This window comes from Pelodiscus sinensis, chromosome 4 (genome assembly GCF_052426305.1).
Source record: "Pelodiscus sinensis isolate ZL-2025 chromosome 4, ASM5242630v1, whole genome shotgun sequence".
NCBI classification, from domain to species: domain Eukaryota; kingdom Metazoa; phylum Chordata; order Testudines; family Trionychidae; genus Pelodiscus; species Pelodiscus sinensis.
In genome coordinates, this window is record NC_143055.1 from 6,394,188 (window position 1) to 6,406,965 (window position 12,778).

General features: G+C 41.2%; 1 protein-coding gene across 2 annotated transcripts in view; it reads right to left on the bottom strand.

Moving 5' to 3' along the window:
- Nucleotides 1-12,778, bottom strand: part of ATRN (attractin) — a 225,780-nt gene that overhangs the window by 129,271 nt on the left and 83,731 nt on the right. For both annotated transcript variants that reach the window (XM_075931018.2, XM_075931019.2), the window contains exons 9-14: nt 12,160-12,343; nt 10,320-10,474; nt 5,156-5,240; nt 3,233-3,453; nt 1,516-1,631; nt 867-1,005 (exon numbers count right to left, since the gene is read on the bottom strand). In XM_075931018.2, coding sequence (XP_075787133.2) covers nt 867-1,005; nt 1,516-1,631; nt 3,233-3,453; nt 5,156-5,240; nt 10,320-10,474; nt 12,160-12,343 — 900 coding nt within the window. The remainder of the gene's footprint in view (nt 1-866; nt 1,006-1,515; nt 1,632-3,232; nt 3,454-5,155; nt 5,241-10,319; nt 10,475-12,159; nt 12,344-12,778) is intronic.

Sequence of the window (12,778 nt, forward strand, 5' to 3'; positions counted from 1 at the left end):
ATACAGCACAGAATATAAAGTAGTGTTCACGTCATACTATTATTTTTAATTATAAATATTTTCCCCGTCAAAAAGGTGAACAAAACCTCATACAAGCCCATTCAATCTTACAGCTTTTTCAGTCAATCACTAAAACAAACTTTGTTTACATATATGGAGGGTAATGGTGCCTCCTTCTTATTTACATCACCCAAAATAAGAACAGGCATTCACCTGGTACAGTTGTAGCTGGTGTTGCAAAGTATTGACATGACTGATACACTGAACTTTCATACAGCCCCTCATACTCTGACTTGTAAGCTCTATAGTTTTCAAATGTCTTGGTTTTGAGAGCAGTTACATAAAAAACCTGTATTTGTAAGTTGAGGTTTCACAATAAACAAAATGCACTACATTTATACCCAGTGAATTGAAAAATACTATTTCCTTTATTTATCTTTTTACAGTGCAAATATTTGTAGTCACATATAATATAAAATGAGCACTGTGAACTTACTGAAATCAATAGATTTGAAAATTTAGAAAAATATTCAAAAAATAGTAATGATTAAGTTAGTATTTTATGATTAACCATGTGATTAAAACTCATTAATTGCAATTGTTTGAAATAATTTGATGGCACTAATTACTACCTATAATATTATTAATAAGCTTTAATACCTACACCAGAAATGCCAATATAAGATTTCAATTAGATTTCAAAGAAAATCTCACGTAACATTAAGTCACACATTACATTAGTTACTCCTTATGGAAAACAGCCCCTTAACGCACCCTAAACATCATACCATAGATTTTGAGGAGGAAAAACAAAGAATGCTTTGGAATTTAGGGATTATTTGTTTTTCGACACAAAGCATACATACCAGGTAACGCTATGCATTCTTGATTCCTGGGCTCCCACTGACAATTCTGATCCATGGCACAGCTTTTACAACTTGTCCTTTTGTTACAATAATATGCAGGGTTATCCTTGGGGCATTTGTCATATTCAATAATTGGTACCTAAAAAACGCATAGCATGTTTAAGATTTTTTTTTTCTTAAGATGTCTGTTCCCACTCACATGACCCATCAATATAATTCTGTACTGGAGGCAATAAATTAAGTCTAGTGAAGGACGAATATTTTCCAAGGATGTATCATGTTCAGAATTCCTTCCCCAAACTAACATGCTAACTCACTTCCCTCACCATGCCCAAGTCTCTCTTGAAGACTCAGTTTGCCACTTGGCTTATAAGATGTGAGGAGCGAAACAAGGGTTTTTTTGACCTTATGAATGAATTATGAAGACGTGCACATGCCTTACCAAGTAATCATACAATTTTATTACTACTGCCCTCGTCTTTCCTTGTCCCTTCCCTCCTTCAGATTCAAGCAATTGAGATGTTTGTTGTTACAGTTACTTACACAGCAGAGAAACACATACACAGAAGTAATTGTGAGAGAGAGTTTTCTGGACATTTGAAACATCATAACAAGATTAACATTTTTAGAAGGCTATTTAAACATTTACCTGATCTTCTGTGCAATTGCTATGCTTTAAGATACACTGGTCAGTGCACCATTGACAACTATTTGTATTTGCTGTACAGCTATAACAGTCTGTAATCTGACGGCATTTTTCATCGTCTGCAAGTAAAAACAAAAAACCTGTATGACCAAAAAGCAGTTCCCAAGAAGCAGTTTACACACACAGTATAACCAAGGACTTCACCTACAGATTTCCCAAGACAGCTATCAGTTAAGCTGTACTTCCTATTTATAACTTACATTTAAATGGAGCAGAAAGAAATTCCATTAATTTCTTATGTCAATTATAAATCATTTTCAAGGAAGTGAACTTGCAATTAAATGCGGGAAGAGACACAAATGTTGATATTGCCTACACAAACCCAAGATATGTACATGCAAATGACAAATGGACATATAACAGAGTAATTTAGGTGTATAAATACAGACACATTTATCTAAAATCCTGGCTCTCAACTGGGAATTTCATATGAAGTTTAATTCTTCCATGTAATCTTTTTCCTCATATATCTCCTCTGCTTATTCAGTTGGTTTATAACATTGAAGATCCCAAATTCTTGTCCCTTTATATCAACCATTTTCACACAATTAAAGGATACAACATATACAGAGGCATGTTTCAGAAAAACCAGCTCTAGGGGCTAGCGGAGCACCGACATACTCCTGGAGTTGATAGCAGTTAGGCAATTTAATGCAAGGAACCCAAAATTAAAAGTAGTTCCAAAACATTGCTTAGAGACCAGTAACTGTATGAGCCCCTCTCCATACTTTAGTTGAAAAAGTTATAGCAACGATCATCAGATAATACCACTTCTGGTGCTGAGCTGACAGCATGGCCCTGTCCCCTCTTTCCCAAACATGACTGTCACCAGAACTAGTGACAAATCTCAGTCACTTTCTATAGAACAAGAGAGCAACAACAGTCTGAGTTGGGTAGGTGTTATAAGGAGAAAAATGAATGTTAACTATCCACTCCCAAACTGCCAAGCAATCATTTCAGCAGCAGTCTGTGGCCCTCAATCCACTTCTACCACTTCATTGGGAAACTGCTCAGTTTTTATTCACAGTTTCAGTCACACGCTCATAGTAAAGCGCACGAAGCCGTTTATTAAAAGTCTACTTGTGCATCTCCTGCACAGCGTATGTTGCAATAGATTGCTAATGCACACCCTGTTGTCAAATACTGCTAGACAACACACATATTGAACACATTCCAATTATTTTGGGGATCACAGGGAGCCAACTCCTGGATTTTCACTCGTTCATCCTTTTGCTAACTTTTGGAATGCTGAAAACGTCCAAGAAATAACCTGAGGTTTATAACTGCAGTAGTGAAAAGACCTGGCATACCAAACAGCGTAGGCACAGCTGACTTGTTCCTGATTACATCTGAAATGCATATCTGACTGGCTGTTCAGCAAACAATGTAATGGACAAAAATGTGAGGAGCAAAAGAACATTTGAATACAGAATGGCAAGAAAAAAGCCGAAGTCTAGTTTCTCTATGCTTGTATACCACATTCATCACCACAATATCTGAGAACCTTTCAACATTGCTCTTACCTACATAATGTTACACGTGTCACGTTTGTTCTTTCCTCCTCTCCTCAGATGGAGAAGCATGTGCAGTAGAGGGTCATGTTTTGGTGGTAGTACAGCTTGCTAATGCAAATACACTTTTTGATGTGTGACTTACATACCTGGCTTAGACGGACATTCTTCAAAAACTTTTTGTTGTTGCTCTACTGTTGCTGCTTCCCATGGGACACACTGAGAAAAGGTGGTGTTCCACACACACCTGATTCCGGGACCTGCTTTGAAACAAGACGTCTCATTGCCATAAGCTTCACAGCTTTCTGGTGTATACCTCAGGATATCGCTCAGGAGGAGACTGTTGAAACCTCCAAATACATACATAGTGCTAAACATAAATAAGGAAATGGAAGTAAATTATATGTTCATATCTATATGTACAGACAATATATTGCATTTCAGTTATACAGCTCTTGATAACTATACAGAGCACCTACAGAATACGTATGTATAAACCCAAGTAAATAAATAGATGTTGGTTAAGGAACATATTAAGCAGAATCATGTCTCAGATTTCTATTAGTTCGGTGAATCTCAACCCATGACTTTTGCGCAATCAACTGCATCTCTCACTCCTCAGTCTGGCATCATAGAACAACCTTTCTCCCATACAACAAGATCCCTGAAGCTGCCTGGATTCAGCATACGTATTAAGGAGGGGAAAAGCAGGAAAATTATCCTTCTCCCCTCAGCAGCAAGAAAGATCGGGGGGAAAGGGGGAGGAAGACAGATAAAGTTACCAATGAACCAATACATGAGAATGTGTCACAACACCACAATGTCATCACAAAGATCAACATTACGCTGGGTCTCTTTGCAAACAGTCAATGAATCAGTCTGTCAACTGACTGAAACAAAATGCTGTTATAGCTAGAGAATTTACTTTTCCAAGCTTCTGAGCTCAAGGATCACACATCTGTGTTTTAGGCACAATACCACCAATACATATTACTGCTATTTACACACCTGAACACACTGTTTTTTTAATAATGACTAGTTACTACAGAATGTGAAAACTAATGGAACGGAGTAGAAATTTGGTTGGCAAAAGTTCTCTCGCTTTCCTCCCATCCTACAGTTATTTTTGGTACCAATTAAGTAAAAAAAAAAAACATACATACTTAAATGCAATCCACAAAAGCCATTGCATTAAACTGATTTAATATACTGTGGAGTTGCTAAATATTTTGTGTGAGCTTTTCAAAGCACAAAGGGAAGCTAAAAGCTTTCCTCCTTGAAAGTTAGTGGGAATTACATGCCTAAAATAATCTTGACCTTCTCATGTGTTTGAGAGGCATATCCCCAGAAACAGGTGCTTGAACCAAAACCAGAGACTTTTTGGCAAATTTATTCCAATTAAGGTTCACTCAAATTCTGTGCCACAGATCTGAAGGTTATAAAAAACAAAGCACATATTCCTTCAAAACATGGATATTATTTCAGTAAATGTCGCCAGCAAAATGGCATAGATCCCAACTGTATTTGTGCCTAAACAGCATATATTCTGTGGGTGGCAAGGAAAAAAGAGGCCCAACAAGAGGAAGACTGCAAGCAAGCAAGCAAGCCAGGGTGACCAAGATGTGGACAGAGGTCTTATAAGCAGGAGCAGTGAAGAAAGAGTACATTTTGGGAGTGATTAATACTAATAAAAGCAGAGATGATAATGGAGATTGAGAAGGAAAGAGAAAGAAATATTTGGAGGGAAGATGAAAAATTCAATTTTGGACTGATTAATTTCTGGAGATGAGATGGCGACACTGGCTAGGTGAGCTGGAGAAGAGAATGAGTCAGGGTAGCTAACAATAAGAAACTGGATGGAGTCAAGAAGTTATAGGTTGGAAACCATCAGCTACACGGAGATGCCAGTTGAAACCATCAGAGGAAGTAAGGTCACAGAACTTCAATTTGGTTTCCAGTTGTGTTCTCAGTGACCTTATACACCCATACATAAATATCTGTATATGGGCTTACTTGAGTACACATTATGCAGACACAAAGCAAGATTTTTTTTTTTTTTTTTGTCTTCTGACCTGTTACTCAGCACAGCAGAATGTCCAAATCTGTTGACATCATGATGGAGATCAGGTCGAGGAAGTACTGACCATTGATCACAAGCTAGGATTAAGGAAAGCTCACTTCAGAAAAGTTCCTCTAGCATAATTAATAACTGACATTTATGTAGCACATTTTTTCTGAAAGATCCCAACGTACTTCAGTAACTGCACAGAAACCATTTCACCTCTCCCCAAAATGCAACTACCCCCACAGCAGAGTGTGGCAGCTGTTAAAGAGCACAAAGCACCATCCATCAATGTTCCCTTTAATATTTTCCATTCGTGTGCAGAATAAATATTGTCATATGCATCAAAGCATGTGCAGATGTGCACCACCAGTAGAAACACACGCTACTGGGTCTGGACGCTCTGCTAATCAGCTGGGCAGCATCTGAATCCCTTCTGGGCGACGACCCAAGCACTCAGCTTACAGGGAACACAGGCACCCTTTACACAACGTCTTAAGACAAAATTAACTCTCTATCCATTTGAAACTATCTTAGGGCCAGGTACAACCTGACCCTTACATGGGTCTCGGCAGGGCAGGAGTGCAATGTGCCTTCCCTAAAGCGTCATGCATGTTGTGTCCTGTTCTCATGCAACAACATTCCCTGTGCTTCCAGAAGTTAAGGAACTGCTCTTCTCCTTTCTCTCCCACAGGGTCCCCAAACAGGAGGAGATGTTATGCAATGGGTCTTCCCAACTTCTGCCCCCATCCATGTGAAGGGAAAGTAAAACTGTACAACTGAAGAGCTAGCTGCTTCTGCTGGCCTTACTTTGAGAGAACTCAGCAGAATAACCTTCAAGGACTTTGGGGAAATTATGGGTAATGGTTTGGGGTTTGTTTTAATGACTGGAAATTATGACTGAACAATGGGCGTACTTTTTACCAGTTTATATGTGAACATGCTCAATTTTGCCCTGCTCTGACATAATATGGAGCATGGACCGAGATATAATAATTATTTTTGTACTTATGTGACTTGAGAGTGGCCTTGCATAGTTGTTTTGATTCACATTTTTTAACTAGCATTCGATAATTCCATCATTTTCTGTTAATGCAACATTTAGGAGAGCTGTTTCTCATGTAATTTCTTTCTTTAAGTACTATGCAGAAATCACATCAAACTCAGACTCCACTAATCAATCAAAAGAACAGCAGCAGAAAAAGTCTGCTAAATTGAAATGTGGTATGTTAGGCCAAGCCAAAGGGAATGCCCCAGAGGCTTATGTCCACATGATGGCACACTTTTTACTCTGCTGGTGTAGGGAGAGTCTCTTTCATGGTCCCTCTTCCTCAGCATCAGAAGAGAAAGACACGGACGTTTGTTAACTGATCTACAAGTAGTTAACATCTTTCATAAGACTGAGAAACTGAAAATCTCTATCCCATTAATAGAGTGAAGTCAGTATATCATTAAGGAAGAAAATCGAAACAGCTCCAGAAAGTTGCCTGCTTTCCTGGCTCAGTCCCTGCTCGCACAGGGTCAGGGACCAAACCCCACCGCAGCTCTGCAATTTAAAAGGCAGTAGGAGCAGGGGCAGGGGAGGAAGAGGGGCTGCCTTTTAAATTGCAGAGCCACAGCGGGGTTTGGTCCTGGTGCAAGCCAGGACTGAGCGGGGCTGCCTGCCCAGCCAGCAGCAGCCTCTGACCATCAGAGGTCCCAGCTCCTCGCTGGGACCCCCACAGACAGGAGCTGCTGTCCACAAAGCAGCCCTTGTCTGTGGGGCAACCCAACTTCCTGCTGGGACCTCTGCAACCAGGAGCTGCTGCCATAGCAGCCTCCCCTGCCCCCTTCCCTTGCTGCCTCTGACAGGGGCAGCAGGGCAAGACAGAGACTGTACTGGGGGGAACCGGCTTTTAAGACAGCTTCTGCCAGTACCAGCTGCTGTTCCCCCCTACCCCTACTGCCTCTGATATAGAGGCAGCAATGGGGGTGGGAGGGGAAGAGGAATGTGTGTAGTTCACTGGACTACTCTCTTACATCCCTAGTCTCTAATGGCTGCATTTAATTATCTAGCAAATGGTTATTTTAAAATGGATTTTTTTAAGTTATCTACTCAATTGTTATACTATGTAACCTTTCCTGATGTCATTCATAAGACTAGCACACACAGTTCAAGTTTGTAATGGAAGACTTTAGCAGAATTGGAGCATAATTTGCAATTTCATATCCAACCATCTGTGAGTTATAAGGGGCCAAAAATATATTTTTCTAGATTATTAGTGGGCTTGGAATGTTTTGCTTTCTGTGCTCTTCTCCCTACCTTTATCAAAACATCAAATATCGGAAGAAACTAATGGTTTAGAAATTACCAAGAATTATCTCGTACCAACCTTAGATTTACAGTCTATTGATTATCCAAAGAGAACATATGTGCTGTCAAAATATACAATTACTGAGTAAAATTGTATAACTTGAATTTGACTGGGCAAACAGAGATTTTTCTTCTCTTTTTGGAGATGGAGTAAGTGTACCCATGGTCTTACTGCTCATTATTTTTATGCTGACCTTTTAAAGTAAGAAAACTTTAAACACTTGCTTCAGCCAAAAAGTTAAAATTGAGAATATTAACCCTGTTGCAGGGAATCAGGATGGATTTCAGGAGGAGAGATCTATCTTCTACTGTATTTAATATCTAAGGGTTTATCTACACTGCGGTTAAAAACCCACAGCTGGCCTGAGCCAGCTGACTCAGGTTCATAGGACTGGGGCTAAGGGGTTGTTGAGCTGCAATGCAGACATTTGGGCTGTAGCTCTGCAGTCTTCCCACTTTGCAGGGTCCTAGAGCCCAGGTTACAGCCTGCCTTCTCCCCCCTCCTCCTTAGCCCAAGCCAATTGACACAGGCCAGGTATAGATTTTTAATTGCAGTGTAGACATATCCTACCATACTGCAATTTGCGTTGTGTATAGCACTTTCTCTTCAAATTTCAGTTATCTGAATATACATGTACTCTCTCTTGCTAAATCATTTCACCTATTTCTATTTAACAGTTTCTGGACTATGCATCTGCAAATAAATGCTGCCCTCTAGTGGCTACACAAAACCACCAATGTCTCCTTCAAAATAAAACCCATTCATTTGGCTTGGTTACTCCATCGGACTTCGAGACATTTGGAGTAATATCAGCAGTAACAGTTCTCATACACCAAACTCTGACTCCACTAATCAATCAAAAGAACATTCATCAACTAACAGATCTTGATATGATGCTTTATTTTCAGGAAACCCTGCTCCCAGACCTAAATTCAAATAATTAGAGACTAGTCTCAGACGTAGCAGTGTTAGTCTGTATCTGCATAAACAATGAGGAGTCCAGTGGCATCTTAAAGATGAACAGATTTATTTGGACATAAGCTTTCGAGGGTAAAGGGCACTTCATCAGATGCATCGGATCAAGTGGATTTTATCCATGAAAGCTGATGCCCAAATAAATCTGTTCATCTTTAAGGTGCCACAAGACTCCTCGCTGTTTTAACTATAGAATGCCGAAACACTTTACAAAATAAGATAACTTATTCTGAACCACATATCTCCTATCTTTAAATGTTCAAAGTAGTATGAGCGTTGTGTATGAGCGTTGTTACTGATGATATAACTGCTGTTGCACCTGCCCTACCAGAATCCAGTTCATTTTTTTTTAAATGTGTAGTACGCGAAGTTAAGTCTGTCTTTCCTGCTTCTGCAATCTCAAAAGAACACAAGAACATCCATAATGGATCAGACCAAAGGTCCATCTAGCCCAGTGTCCTGTCTTCTGACAATGGCCAATGCCAGATGCCCCAGAGGGAATCAACAGAACAGGGAATCATCAAGTGATCCCTCCCGTCGCCCATTCCCAGCCTCCAACAGAGGCCAGGGACACCATTCCAACCCATCCTTGCTAATAGCCATTGAGGGACCTAACTTCTATTAATTTATCTAGTTCTTTCTTGAGCCCTGTTAGAATCCTGATCTTCACAACCTCCCCTAGCAACATATTCCACAGGCCAATCATGCACTGTGAGAAGAAAAACTTCATTTTGTTTGTTTTAAACCTGCTGCTTATTAATTTCATTCAGTGACTGCTACTTTTTATGTTATGGGAAAAAGTAAATAACTTTTCCTTATTCACTCTTTCCGCACCAGTCATGATTTTAAACCCCTTCCCTTAGTTTCCTCTCTTCTAAGCTGAAAAGTTCAAGTCTTTTTAATCTCTTTCCGTTCCACCCCCTAATCATTTTTGTTGCCCTTTTCTGAACTTTTTCCAATGCCAATATATCTTTTTTGAGATGAGGCGACCACCTCTGTACGCAATATTCAAAAAGTTGGCATATCACGGATTTTACATAGAGGCAATAAGATATTCTCGGTCTTATTCTCTATGGGTACGTCTAAACTACATGCCTCCGTCAACGGAGGCATGTAGATTAGACAGATCGGCAGAGGGAAATGAAGCCGCGATTAAAATAATCGCGGCTTCATTTAAATTTAAATGGCTGCCCTGCTCTGCCGATCAGCTGTTTGTCGGCAGATCGGGGCAGTCTGGACGCGCCGCGTCGACAAAGAAGCCTTTCTTTATCGGCGCAGGTAAACCTGGTTTCACGAGGCATACCTGTGCCGATCAAGAAAGGCTTCTTTGTCGACGCAGCGCGTCCAGACTGCCCCGATCTGCCGACAAACAGCTGATCGGCAGAGCGGGGCAGCCATTTAAATTTAAATGAAGCCGCGATTATTTTAATCGCGGCTTCATTTCCCTCTGTCGATCTGTCTAATCTACATGCCTCCGTCGACGGAGACATGTAGTCTAGACACACCCTATCTCTTTTTTAATAATTCCCAACATTCTGTTTACTTTTTTGACTGCCATTGCACATTGAGGGGATGTTTTCAGAGAACTATCCACAATAACGCCAAGATTTCTCTCTGGAGTAGTTATAGCTGAATTAGTCCTCATCATATTGTACGATTAGTTGTGATTACTTTTTCCATTGTGCATTACTTTACATTTGTCAACATTAAATTTCATTTGCTATTTTGTTGGCCAATCACTGTTCTTACAGCAGTGTTTATCACATACAAAGCATGTAAATTAATCCTTTAAGAGGCATTTTTGTCTTTGCATCTCCAGGAAAAAGTTTGGATGTGGGAACTTACCAATATCATATGCCATAAAGTCTGAAGAGAAGCACTTAGCGCCATGGCTCATTGAGGTGTCATTGTGTGTATTTCCTCCGAATACCAGCATGGTTCCGCTCATTATCACAGCGGTGTGCAAGTAGCGGAAAAATCTGCTGTCTTTAAGAATTGTCCTTCAGAAATGAAAACAGATGAAGATTTTTTTTTAAACTAACAACCACCCGACAAAGTGATTTCCAAACTTACTTTGGGAAGAGATTTGTAGTGGAAATCCATTTAATTATTTTTGTTGCATAATATGCAATGGCCTTTTTTTTCCCCTCCAGTTTGCTCCTTCCTACCTATAATTTGATTTCCTCTTCTCAACTGCCTCCCTGATTCTTGGGCCACATTCATTCAGTGGCATTCCATTGAAATATCTTGTCCTGAACAAGGATGTAATATTACATCCATCTGCCACCTCCAGTCCTCACCAAAAAATGAGGTTTAGTGTATGCCCAGCAACAGCTGTAGACCCAAGAAACTACCTGGGACAATTCACGGATATCCTAGGTCAAATGACTCCAACTTCTGAACTAGTAATATAGATCTGCAGATTAATCCATGCAAAACTGGATGACGCATGCATGAGTAAATCACTCACAGCCTTAATTATATTAGCCACTGACCTTGCATCATATAAGCATGATTAAGAGTACAGGCAGTCCCCGAGTTACGCGGATCTGACTGATGTCGGATCCGTACTTACGAATGGGGCTTTTCTCGCCCCAGAGGATGCAGGCGGCGGGACCGCCCAAACGCGCCGTGGTCCCACCGCCCGCATCCTCCAGGGCGAGAAAAGCTGCTCCGCATCTCCCTGGTCTGCTGCACCTCTCGGTCCTGCTGCCCGGGTCTCCATGGGCTGCTGGGGGTGGGCGCAGCTAGTTCCCCCCGTCCCTCCCCCACCCCCCAGCAGACCAGGCTTTTCTCGTGGACGAATGTGGTAGAGCAGCTGGGGCGCTGCCACTTGGTCCCGCAACGCCGCTCCTCGGCGCTACTGGACCAACCCGGCAGCACCCCAGCTGCTCTGCCCCAGGCGTCCCTGATTCAGCCACTGCTGAAACTGACCAGCAGCTGACTACAGGAAGCCTGGGGCAGAGCAACTCTGTCTAGGGCTTCCTGTAGTCAGCCGCTGGTCAGTTTCAGCAGCGGTTGAATCTGGACGCCAGTTCCGACTTAAGTACAAATTCAACTTAAGTACAAACCTACAGTCCCTATCTTGTACGTAACCTGGGGACTGCCTGTACTGAGAACTAAACAGAGCACCTTTTACATAATTTCCCCCTTGTTTTGAGAGAGTAAGGACTTGAAAGGTTTGGGACAGAATGCACAGCTGACTGAGTATCAGTTTCCTGGCTGTGCGGATTCATGCCACCAGAACCAAAAAGCTATAGCTGGGATGCTGATGGACATCAACAACTGTTCCAGGAGGGAGGTTGGAATACATAAGCCTGTTGTGCAAAGAGCCAAAGGCATTGGTGGGCGGGGATGGGGGTGGGGGGGCGTGCAGAGGATGCGGCTTTAAGTACCATTCACCTTGAAGGGAAATGCTAAGAATAAATGGGCTGTCACAAAGCAGTCTGTCACAGCCGCACCACCTCTCCTGAGAAGGGAGGGAAGAGAAAGCCTAAAAACTTCTAATGTTAGTGGGGCAGAAAGGAGTGGGCTCACCCCTTAACTTCCCCCTCCCCAGCATCACAGAAAACAGTAGTATTTCACCTTAAGTTTAAGTAACCAGGAAACACTTAATCATTCTGCCAACAGCCAGTAGTCTAATACAGTACCTTCGGATGAGGTCACAAGGTGAAAAGATACTCACCACATCTGTGTCTCAACTTCATATTTGTACAAGTCATCTGCTAGTCTGTATTTGTTGGCACTGAATGCTTTGTAACCTCCATGGATATAGATTGATTTGCTGTTCGGATCGTAAACACTGCTGTGACCATACCCTCCCTGCACCAATGCTCCCCTTGTTCGTACACTATTCCATGTATTTGTTGCTAAGAAGAGAAAGAAATTTGTATGTGACAGAAGACATGTCATGTATCATCAGTGACAACAAGTCAATAGATTGAATGAGGAAACAGGCTCTCTCAAATCAAAACCATAAGTACCGCATATTCCATACCTACAGCGCCTCTTTCTTATTCTTTAGGAGGCAGCCTGAATTACTACTCAAAGAAAAAAAAAGGGCGCACTCAGTGGGTAATCAGGCTGCCAAGAGGTATTTTGTTGTGAGATTATTTTCATTAGACCAGAAACATCTTCTCCAACAATCCTTAATTAAACTTCAAAGACAAACCAAGAGACTGAGAAATTAAAAGCATTAAAATTATATTCCACATTTCACAGCGACATCATGTCACCCGTAAAATGACTTCACTTCATAGAATACTGACTCATGAGGTCATCAAGTCCAGTCCCTCGATTTGTTA